General features: G+C 39.9%; 1 protein-coding gene across 1 annotated transcript in view; it reads left to right on the top strand.

The window, feature by feature from the left end:
* LOC126184557 (cyclin-dependent kinase 10) overlaps positions 1-12,226 on the top strand; it is a 107,285-nt gene that overhangs the window by 50,772 nt on the left and 44,287 nt on the right. Inside the window, exon 2 of the mRNA XM_049926984.1 lies at positions 8,104-8,220. Coding sequence (XP_049782941.1) covers positions 8,205-8,220 — 16 coding nt within the window. The 5' untranslated portion in view covers positions 8,104-8,204. The remainder of the gene's footprint in view (positions 1-8,103; positions 8,221-12,226) is intronic.

The raw sequence follows: 12,226 nt of genomic DNA, 5'->3' as shown, positions 1-12,226 counted from the left end.
AAAGAGGTTTACTATTCAATCTTTGAGAGAGCACTTTCCTGGAAGAGTCAGACAGGATATTACTTTTTCCCACATACATCTTGTGTGATGACCACAATGAGAAAATTCAAGAAATTAGAGCCAATAACAGAAGCTTATCGATGATCATTCTTACCACACACTATTTGTGACTGGAACAGAGTAGGGGGATCAGTTAGTGGTACCAGAAGTACCCTCCACCATACACCATTAGGTGGCTTGAAGAGTATGATGTAGATATAGATGGCTTCACAAAACCAAAACTGGTTGTGTATCCACAAGGATTAGTTATGTGGACTGTTTTCCAATGATACTGGTACTCCATTACCACACATTGCTGCATATCCCACTATGTCTCAAATGTGGTAAGCAGTCCAACTTCGTTACAGCATTTGGCCATGCACAATACCCCTTCCATCGTCTTCATTATTTAGACAGCTTTTATATGGTGGATACATGCCTGTATACAGAAATTTCACATAGAACTTTAGTTTTCCAGATAAAACACTTATGTTCCACTTTAGAAAAACAACCACATCAACCACATAATTTTACAATAATTCCCATTTCTCAGAATTTATGTATTGGCAGTTAGTGGATATTTTATCTTGACCTTGTGAACTTTTTTTCCCTTACTCTTATCTTTTAACCATTGGTATTTGTGTTTAAATATACAATAGAGCATTGATTATGTAAATACCAATCATCCTAAATATTGGTACAGTGTAAACATTCCAGCTGGCAAATTTTAATTTTTGTTTGCGCCATTTAGAAGTTCTGTTGGCACTTGGCTGGCCAATTTGGCAATTTCCCCCTGCCTGCCCAACAGCACACATGTTTCCAGAATGAGATTTTCACTCTGCAGCGGAGTGTGCGCTGATATGAAACTTCCTGGCAGATTAAAATTGTGTGCCCGACTGAGACTTGAACTCGGGACCTTTGCCTTTCGCGGGCAAGTGCTCTACCATCTGAGCTACCGAAGCATGACTCACGCCCGGTACTCACAGCTTTACTTCTGCCAGTATCTCGTCTCCTACCTTCCAAACTTTAGTTTCAGCACTCACGTTGTTGTTGTTGTTGTTGTTGTTATGCATTGGTGACTGAACCTGGTCAGGCTACTGTTGTTGAAATGGCGACTAAACGTAAATGCGTTGCTCTCGGTGTTTCCAGTAAACTTAACATAATAGACAGTGACAAGGTGCTTGTGGATCAAGGTTTGCTTGGGAATATAGAGATGTAAATGCAACAATATGAGACATTACAAAGAACAGTGATATTATTATAAAACTGGTGAGTGTATTTGACAGTGAAGGTATAGGCTTGCACCGAAGAAGGAATGAAAATGACAGAAAACCAGGATTTAGACATCACACTTTACACATGGTTCATGTGAATATATACCCAAGAACAAACTATAAATGGCCCTTTGATTCGTGAAACACACTTGGAATTAACAAGATAGAAGGAATTAATATTGGTTTTAATACAACTACTGGCTGTATTGTGTATTTCCAGCCTAGGCATGGAATTGAGGAATTGGACATTTATGGTGAAAAACTTGACTAATATTCAACAACTGAACATTTCTTGAAGGATGCTGTATATGGCAGCTGAAGTTTTAGTTACTATCAAGGACATTACGGCAGCAAAAGGTTTGAATAAGCTCCTTCCTTCACATGAGTCCATCATTGCACCTGAAGAGCCACGAAATAGCAGTTTGTTTTTAAACTGGTTTGGTTTATTACAGACTCTTCAGGACTTGAAGAAAGTGATCAGGAAAATATTCAGGATTGGCTCACATGTGATGTTGACATTGACTTTCAAGTATAAACTGATGATGCAATAATAGCCAGTGTTAGGAGCAACCAAGACCCTTGCGGCAATGAGAAAGAGCCTAGTAATAATGATAGTGCAAGAATGAGAAGACTGTGAGTCTTTCTTTAAAATGTTAGCGAAATTTAGTGGGAAAAAATTAGCCTGGACTCTGAATCAAAAACAAATTGTGGATTTATTTCCACAACAGTAGGCATGATGTAGTGGCCATGGAAATTAGGCTACATTGTTAGTTTGCTGTGTTATTTGTGGGTTGTGATACAAAATATATACTGTGTGTAAAAACATGTCACAGACTTGAGGGATTACTCTTGACACTGAAACATTACAAAATGTTCATACAAACATGGGTCCGAAAATCCTTTGTAGGGGAGGTATGAAGTATGTATTATTCATGGCACAAAGATTATGCATTTACCAAACACATTTACATTTACAAAAATTGCTCAAAGTTACCAGCTCCTGATTCTTTGCATCTCTGGAGCCTGTGTTGCATACTTTGCTGTATGCTGTGATGAAACACTTGGTTAGTTCAATTTCTGCTTAGATCAATTTTGGATATGCTCTCTCAGAACATTAGCATTGGATGTAGGAATTGAACATGCTAAGGATTTTAAGGCAGGCCATGCTATGGATCACCCTTGATCAATCCACTGGTTATCAAGATACTGTCAAACTACTTGTGTAACCTCAGGTGAAGTGCCATCATGCATAAACCACATTCATTGGATGATTTCTAGAGGTACATCATCAATAAAATGAATCAACTTGTGTCTGACAAGCTAGATACGTTTGTCCAGTACAATGGTGTGAAAATGAGATAATCATGAATGATTTCACCACACGTGTTGGGGTTGAACCTCTGTTGTTTCCTGCCTTGCCACACTTCCTGAGGTTTTTTTACGAGCCCAGATGTGATTGTTGTGATGTAAATGTAAATTTCATGTGATTAGGGCCTCCTGTTGAGTAGACCGTTTGCCGGGTGCAAGTCTTTCGATTCGACACCACTTCGGCGACTTGTGCGTTGATGGGGATGAAATGATGATTAGGACAACACAACACCCAGTTCCTGAGCGGAGAAAATCTCCGACCCAGCCGGGAATCAAACCCGGGCCCTTAGGATTGACATTCTGTCATGCTGACCACTCAGCTAACAAGGGTAGACTATTGTTGTGATGATTGAAGATCATGTCGTGTGAGAAGCCAGTCTCATGAGTGAATAAGATACATGCTAAGGAATTGCATGAACGTAGCACACACTTGGTGGAAAGCCTGCCTCATTTAATCCTTGCACATGTTGAAGGTGATACGGTTGCAGAAGATTTTCATGCATAATATTTCAGATCATCACGTGATTGATGCCTACTCTTTTCACATTTCTCCTTGTACTAGTTGATAGTGTTTCATCCACAGTACAAGGAACCCATTCTTCAAACTCAAGCGTTCAAACATCATGTGGTCTTCCATCATCTGCAAGTGAGCCTGTTTCTTGCAAGCATTGGTAGAATCGTACAAACATTCTTATGTAAAGTAACTACCTCCCAAAATAAAGTTCAGCATAAATTTGATGTGCTTCATCCACATTCGCATCTCCTAGGCCATACATGTTGTGTGTGTCCTGTAATTTCAGACATTGACTATATTGTGATGATGTTTTGTTGTGGAAGTTACTGTAAAATAGAACAAATGACAATCAGACAAAACGAAAGAGATGCCATGAGCAACTGTAAACAAGAATGTGAGTAAAAGTGCACATTTGAGGTAAATTATATGACCAGGAGTCATTACAGGGAATTCCTTTCATAACTCCATAACAAATGATTTTGGGACCCATATTCGTATGTACTTTTTGTAAAGTTTTAGTATCAAGACTAAATAAGTTTTTGATACTTATTATGAATCCTGTATATGTTCAGCTTTGTGTGTAATTGAGTGTTTCTGTCTACGTTTTCATAAATGATTGTTGTCCAAAAAATAAGTTATCCTAGCTTCCTCTGACTCCCACCTTGCCCCTGTCCGCAGTTGTTTAGGATAACTGATGCCCTGCTGCAGTGGTCTGTGCTCACACACTGCTGTATGCTATCAAAGAGTTACATGGAATTATCCAGAAAGCAAAAGTGCAAGCCTAATCATAATGAAAGGAAAGGTATACTCTTAGATTCATAATTGATACCACTGCCATAATCTCTATTGTCAACAGGATGTGCACAAAATAACCACCATTGTGGAAAACATGCTTAGGAAGCATATTTTGAATTTTGTATAGATTCTAAGTCCCATTAAACTGAAGATTCATCTTTTGACATGAAAGGTATCTTATTTTCTGGACGGTATTGCAATGAGCTATGGAACATGGTCAGCTCACAACAGATCTGAGAGTTAGTCAATAGAAAAATGCAAGGCAGACTCACCATCAAAGCTATTGTCCAGTTTTTGCTTCTTTGAAACATCGCTGATTCTTGTGTCTTCTATGAAACATTACAAAAACTGGCTCACACTGTTAGAAAAACATCATGGAATATCATAACTGGGCATGACCGTATTACACCCCACCTGCCCTTACGCTACACATAACAAGGGAATGGCTTGCAATCCAGGTTGGAAAGTTATTTTACATCCTTCATGTTGTGCAGATTTCACATCAGATGCTTCTGAAGTTGAAGAAATACTTAGAGTTACCTCCTCCTCTTTGCAAAATCATGGAACGAATGTCCAATACTGGTGTCTACATTATACAGGCAATGTGCTGTAATCAGTGTGGAAACATTAATTGGCAGACACAGATAATCTTCCTCCACACCTATGCTTCTATGATGGTTTTTGAAAGGGTCACCAGCCATGCAATTCTGTGCAAGTGATGTGAACAGTCTCATAATCTGATTGGTCACATATAGGTCACAAGATCCAACCATTGGATTGGAAACAATATACTGTGAATAGTCTCCACCTTAATTCCAAACTGGGCATTTTCATAATTTCAGAAACAGCAAATTTCAAGATGTTAGTTCATAAGTATGAGTGTCAAATAATCACACAGAATGAAATGCTTTAGCTTCATAAAAAAAAAATCATGTTTATTTTCACATTAACAGACTTCGCCAAGTTCATATCTTTTGATGAAGATCACACCATCTTGCTACTGGGTTCATAATAATAATAATAATAATAATAATAATAATAATAATAAAAACTGTATCTCTCATTTGACAGCAAAATCTAGCCATCTACTTGCAAATAAAGTTGATAACCAACTCCTCAAAACTGGCTTTTGTCTCAGAAAGCAATAATTCAATTGACATACACTCTCCCCCTCCCCTTTACCACCAGTTGGACTATGCAGTAATGTCCTGCCTCCGGACTGAACTCTACTAACATATCAAGAAGTCTACAATACAGACAGCTTAAACATCAAATGTAATTCAAACCTTTACTTCTTTCTTTGATAACTCTCTTTGCCATTCAAAAAATTTAGGCAGATACGCACTGCTAATAAGCAACCAATTTGGATAACTAATAGCATTAGAATATTATTTAGGAGCTGTATCATAATATGGAGGACAGTCAGACACCACTTTCAGAATTTCACTGCAGACATTACTACAAAGTGCTGAAAAATGTCATCAAACATGCATTACACCAAGAAAATAGAAAGCTCTCAGGCCAAAATTAAAACTATATGATCGGTTATGACAGATATCAGAGCAAAATGTGGGTGCTTGACATATTACACCTCTCTTGTGAAAAACTGAAGTTTTTGGTGATCCACCAGAGCTGTGTGAAATATTTAGTAATCACTTTCTGTTAACTTCCTGTTAACAGTCTGCAAGTTAAATAAAAATTTTATTGGTGCAGTTAAATATACAGAACTCTTGATAGCTTGTGTTCAGAGACAAATACACGGTCCAGTCACAGTAATGTGTCCACCTCTCAGAAACCTAAATAACCATCTTTTGCAGTGTGGATGTGCAGGAAGAGAGTCGATGAGGTAATGGAAGGTACTGATAGGGATGTGGAGCCATGCTGACTCCAGTGCCATGGCAGCTGCACTATGTTTCTCAGTTGGGTTTTAATCCAGGAATTTGGTGGCCAGGGGAGTACAGTAAACTCATTCTGGTGCTCTTTGAACCATGCACATACAATACGAGTTGTGTGACTTTTGCATTGTCATGCTGGTAGATGCCATCATGCCAAGGTGAAAAAAAAAAAAAACTGCATTTAAGGATAGACATGGTCCCCAAGGATAAAAACATACTTGCATTGATCCACTGTGCCTTCCCAATTGATGAGGTCACCCAGAGAATGCCTTTAAAACATTCACCAGTTCATAACATTACCTTCTCCGACCTGGTCCTTTCCAGCGATTGTTGCAGAACTGTACACTAGAGATCAAAAATGAGCTCCATATACGCACTTTAAAGTCACCAGCAAGTCCTGTGCTGTCATCCCCAAATTCGCCACCTCCATGTTCCCATAGGCTTGACCCGTGAGTCTCTGCAACAGCGCACTCATCACCCGAGTCTGTTGTTGCATACATGTTGATTTAATTTGCTCAGAAAGGAAAGTGAGTACATGAGTTCACAAGTACATATAACTGTGGACTCTCACCACTCCCACAACGTACATAACCATTTTGAAAGAAAGTTCTTCCATTAAGCTGTATATTATTACTTGTTTATTTCACACAATCATGATTTCGGCTTTATAGCCATTCTCAAGTGCAAGTTGAAATGTCACAAAGTGTCTGATCTGCCTAAATGACAGAAGCACGTTATACCACTATAACTACAGATCAGTTAGCAATGAAATTTTTCTTTTATACATACATTTGTATAGGTAAAACTTTTTTGAAAACTGCTGTAAATTTATTTTAATATTTAATATCTATTCAGAGAATCTCCAACAATTATGTTGCCATATAAACACTTTTGAGGTGTTGTTGAATTTTTAATGGCAGTACCAGAAAACATGACATGAGGGTGAAGTTAAATTTCTAAATGGTGATTAATTATTAAAATAAATTACAAAAATGAACTCAGTGTTGTCCCCTAAACACATGTTACCATGACCAAATGAATACAGAAACAGTGAACTTTTTTGTCACGGGGATATAACAGTGATGTTGCTCTGAGCCCAGTTTTCATTTGACGCAGCAGGAGCATTTTCTCATGATGAAGGTGGAATAAACAAGAACACAACCATTTTGTTTGCATTGGATGAAATTTGTACATTTTTAATTTGAAGTATTGGTCATAGCATGAAACTTATTCCAGATATCATTCCTCCTCGAATGGAACATATTTGCAATTGTGTACTTTGCAGCAATTAACTTTTGACTTACACCCTGCACAGTCTCACAAAACACTGGTTCATTAAAAGTCAATCTAATCCCGACAATCTATCATTTCATCTTGGCAGTGCTACTTTACAGCAGCAATATCTTGTACTAATCGTTCGTACTAACAAGAAGTCACGAGTACCCTTACACTTCTGTATGGTTCAGTTCATCTATGGCCCATGGTGCAGCACAGTTTTCTCGGTGCCAGTTTTGGACAGAGCCATTTTGCCATGCACAGGATACTAACCACAGGGGCACACAAACAGTTTTCTGAATTAGCCATTTTGAAAATGCTTCCACATTTTGCCTGAAAGCCAAAGATCATGCCTTATTGGACGTCAGATAAATCACTCCATTTCCACGTTATGACAAAGACTTCACTGACACATTTTATGTACCCTCCACTGCTAGTGTTACCATCTGCTGTCTGTGAGTGGTTATGGCACGTAGATGTCGAACATAGGCTGTGGTCTCATTAATGTGACTGGACTGTGTACGTCACATGCAGCTGCAGGAAACAAGAAAAGATGAAACTGAATGAATTATTAAATCATGTAAGACCAAAGACACCCATATGAGAAGTTTTGAGTGGATTCATGGAGATTAGTGCACCATATATTAGTTGTAGTCAGTTGTCTGTGCAATATATTTTTGGGTACGGTCAGTTTCCTGTCAGTTTGAAACATTTAGGGAAATCACTTTATGAAAGGGTCGAAAAGGGAACCCAGACACTTAACAGTCAATCTCTGAGATACCGGTGTTTTCACAAAGTTTTTGAGAAACCAGTGTGTAAGATGGTAATGGCATGTCTCAGTACACATAATTTTGTATAAAATTGTATAAATTAAATAATCCATTCTTTTTTCAAATTTGTTAACTCTGTTGCATACTCAGTCATATATTTTGAAAAATTTCAGGTTCATTTGATTAAGTGGAAATAAACAGCCTTGAACTGGCGGAAAACGTGGAATTGCTGCCTGAGTCGGAAGAAGTGACTCAGCCAGATGTTCAGATTCAGATGGAGCCGGAAATAAGTAATTATTTATTCTATCTTTCCTGAGACTTTTTCTAAAATATGCCTTGTTCAATTCTGGATAGGGAAATGGGAAAAAATATCTAAGCAATTAAGATAAACCAGAAGTAATTAGTTACTGTTTTAAAGAATCACGAGCTGTCAAGATCATTGTGTGATTCATCTTATAGTTCCTGGGTCATTCATTAGAAGGGTGGTTGAGCAAGAGCCAGTGGCATGATACATTCAAATTCTTTGATTCTGCTCATAAAATAATCTTAATAATTATTATATATTTGTACAATCCACGATTTTTATTTGCACGAAAGCAAAAATGGAAGCAGATCGAAACTTTCTGAATCCTGTAGAATATTGTTCTTCAGAAGAGTACCTGTAGTTTTTTTTGTTGGGAAAAGGCCACCATCAGTTCGTGGAATAGGTGTGGCCAACTTCTGTAAGAAGGAGTAGGTAACAGCTACCAGATCACAAACTTCAAGTCAGATGCATGTCTTAATCATGTAATAGAGAACATAGTTTCTTTGTGTAATAATCTTAAAAAGAGAGATAAGGTTCTGTCGGTAGGTGGGGCAGTGCTTGGTACACAGGGATATGACAGGACCAATCATTTGAAGCAAAAAAGTCTAGTAAGCATGGGCTCTAAAGTGCGTACCTTAAGAACTATGAGCACTTGTTCATCTTCACTGCTGTGGAACACGACTCTTCTACTGAACAAGTACTCATAGCTTGTAAGGTGAACATTTTAGAGCCCATGTTTACTAGACAATTTTTTTCTTGTTTTGGTCCAAATTAACTGCTCCCAAAATATGGAAACCAAAGAGCTTGCAGTAGAAGAGATTTGTTTCACATTACCGAAGATGTAGTAGTTCTCACAGCTCTTAAGGTCTGCAGCATATGTTTACTAGACTTTTTCATTTCAAATGATTGTTCCTGTCATATCCATGAATATTGACCATTCCTTTGGGACACCCTGTGTTAGCAGGCTCAGGGGTGTACTATTGAGAGTGACTTGGTAAAGATAACTAGAGCAATGATCTGTGTATATATTTGTTCTTGTTTTGATGCATTATTATCAGCCCCATTGGGACAGCTTTGTGAGGCAGGACAACATGCAGTAAGATCAGCTCTTCTCGTTGTTGTATGGCCAATCACAGATTCGGTTGTTGTTGATGGTTTTTTTTTGAAGTCGTGACCTAGATCTCAACAGGGAAGTGAAGGAAAAATTGGCCAAGTTGATACTATCCTAATATTTAATGGGACACTGTGAAGTGTAATATTGCTGCAGTCTGTGGTGTGAGGGCAGCAAGATTTTAAGAGAAAATTCAGATCTAAAGTTATCCGTCTTTAAGGAAGTTAAGGTAACTGAAAATTTTGTGTCTGGAATATGTGAAGATAAAATAGAGGTTAAAGTTAACTTATTGCAGCAAAATGTTAGGTGGTTAAAAATAATGTCAGTGAAGTTGTGATTTGTTTAGAGAAACTGCATCATATAAATCATGCTGTGTAGTATGTATTTCTGAACATAATTTGACCACTGAAATGGAAATGCTGAATATACATTGATGATAACTTAACATCTAGGTATTGCTAGTCAAATATGGAAAAAGTAGAAGTCACCACAAATTTTGAAAAGGTATAAGCATACAAAAACATACACTCCTGGAAATGGAAAAAAGAACACATTGACACCGGTGTGTCAGACCCACCATACTTGCTCCGGACACTGCGAGAGGGCTGTACAAGCAATGATCACACGCACGGCACAGCGGACACACCAGGAACCGTGGTGTTGGCCGTCGAATGGCGCTAGCTGCGCAGCATTTGTGCACCGCCGCCGTCAGTGTCGGCCAGTTTGCCGTGGCATACGGAGCTCCATCGCAGTCTTTAACACTGGTAGCATGCCGCGTGAACCGTATGTGCAGTTGACGGACTTTGAGCGAGGGTGTATAGTGGGCATGCGGGAGGCCGGGTGGACGTACCGCCGAATTGCTCAACACGTGGGGCGTGAGGTCTCCACAGTACATCGATGTTGTCGCCAGTGGTCGGCGGAAGGTGCACGTGCCCGTTGACCTGGGACCGGACCGCAGCGACGCACGGATGCACGCCAAGACCATAGGATCCTACGCAGTGCCGTAGGGGACCGCACCGCCACTTCCCAGCAAATTAGGGACACTGTTGCTCCTGGGGTATCGGCGAGGACCATTCGCAACCGTCTCCATGAAGCTGGGCTACGGTCCCGCACACCGTTAGGCCGTCTTCCGCTCACGCCCCAACATCGTGCAGCCCGTCTCCAGTGGTGTCGCGACAGGCGTGAATGGAGGGACGAATGGAGACGTGTCGTCTTCAGCGATGAGAGTCGCTTCTGCCTTGGTGCCAATGATGGTCGTATGCTTGTTTGGCGCCGTGCAGGTGAGCGCCACAATCAGGACTGCATACGACCGAGGCACACAGGGCCAACACCCGGCATCATAGTGTGGGGAGCGATCTCCTACACTGGCCGTACACCACTGGTGATCGTCGAGGGGACACTGAATAGTGCACGGTACATCCAAACCGTCATCGAACCCATCGTTCTACCATTCCTACATCGGCAAGGGAACTTGCTGTTCCAACAGGACAATGCACGTCCGCATGTATCCCGTGCCACCCAACGTGCTCTAGAAGGTGTAAGTCAACTACCCTGGCCAGCAAGATCTCCGGATCTGTCCCCCATTGAGCATGTCTGGGACTGGATGAAGCGTCGTCTCACGCGGTCTGCACGTCCAGCACGAACGCTGGTTCAACTGAGGTGCCAGGTGGAAATGGCATGGCAAGCCGTTCCACAGGACTACATCCAGCATCTCTACGATCGTCTCCATGGGAGAATAGCAGCCTGCATTGCTGCGAAAGGTGGATATACACTGTACTAGTGCCGACATTGTGCATGCTCTGTTGCCTGTGTCTATGTGCCTGTGGTTCTGTCAGTGTGATCATGTGATGTATCTGACCTCAGGAATGTGTCAATAAAGTTTCTCCTTCCTGGGACAATGAATTCACGGTGTTCTTATTTCAATTTCCAGGAGTGTATATATCCTTACATTTTACAGTGTTCAGCATTAATCACAATGTACAGGGCTTCATTGGGTAGTTTTGTGTTATTCATAATAGAACTTGATGCATTATTAAACATTTTAACTTGAAATTGAATGAGGTAATACTACGTGGTTATTTAAACTTAAATTTTTTAGACCATATTTATTCTAGAATTTTTTTTCATTTCATATGCTGTAACATAGTCAGAAGGCAGTTAGAAAATAGTTGTAGTAATGGAAGTTTTAGAAATCAAAAAGTAAGTGAAATTGAAGAAAGGTAACCATGTACCCACAGCTGATTGGTGTGCGGTGCATGGACACATCTAACAGTACAGAGACTGAAATTGCTTTTGAACTGCCACCCAGATGTGCACATATTTTCCTGATCTTAGAAGCTAGTGAAGTGTCTGTGCAACTGTGTCTGACTGTATTACACACATCAATCTGTAGTAGGTAAGTGATTGCCTTTCTTCATTTTTGTTTATTAAAATTAATAGATGATTTAACTTAACATCAAGGGACAATGATGATAACAGGATTAAATCACATTACAAGTAGTATTATAAAACTCTTTAAGTGAGCCGGCCGTGGTGGCCAAGCGGTTAAAGGCGCTACAGTCTGGAACCGCGCGACCGCTACGGTCGCAGGTTCGAATCCTGCCTCGGGCATGGATGTGTGTTATGTCCTTAGGTTAGTTAGGTTTAAGTAGTTCTAAGTTCTAGGGGACTGATGACCTTAGAAGTTAAGTCCCATAGTGCTCAGAGCCATTTGAACCATTCTTTAAGTGAACTCACCAGTGTGTCAAAATGTTAGTGATTTCATGAAAGGGAGAAAGCCTGTACCGACAAAAAGATAAGAATTATTTGGAGTATAGTAAAAAAATTGAGCTAGAAAGACCGATCAGGAATATTAGGATTTCTGTGTAGGCAAACGATGAGC

Source organism: Schistocerca cancellata, chromosome 4 (assembly GCF_023864275.1).
Source record: "Schistocerca cancellata isolate TAMUIC-IGC-003103 chromosome 4, iqSchCanc2.1, whole genome shotgun sequence".
Taxonomy (NCBI): Eukaryota; Metazoa; Arthropoda; class Insecta; order Orthoptera; family Acrididae; genus Schistocerca; species Schistocerca cancellata.
This window is presented reverse-complemented; position numbering and strand designations above follow the sequence as displayed.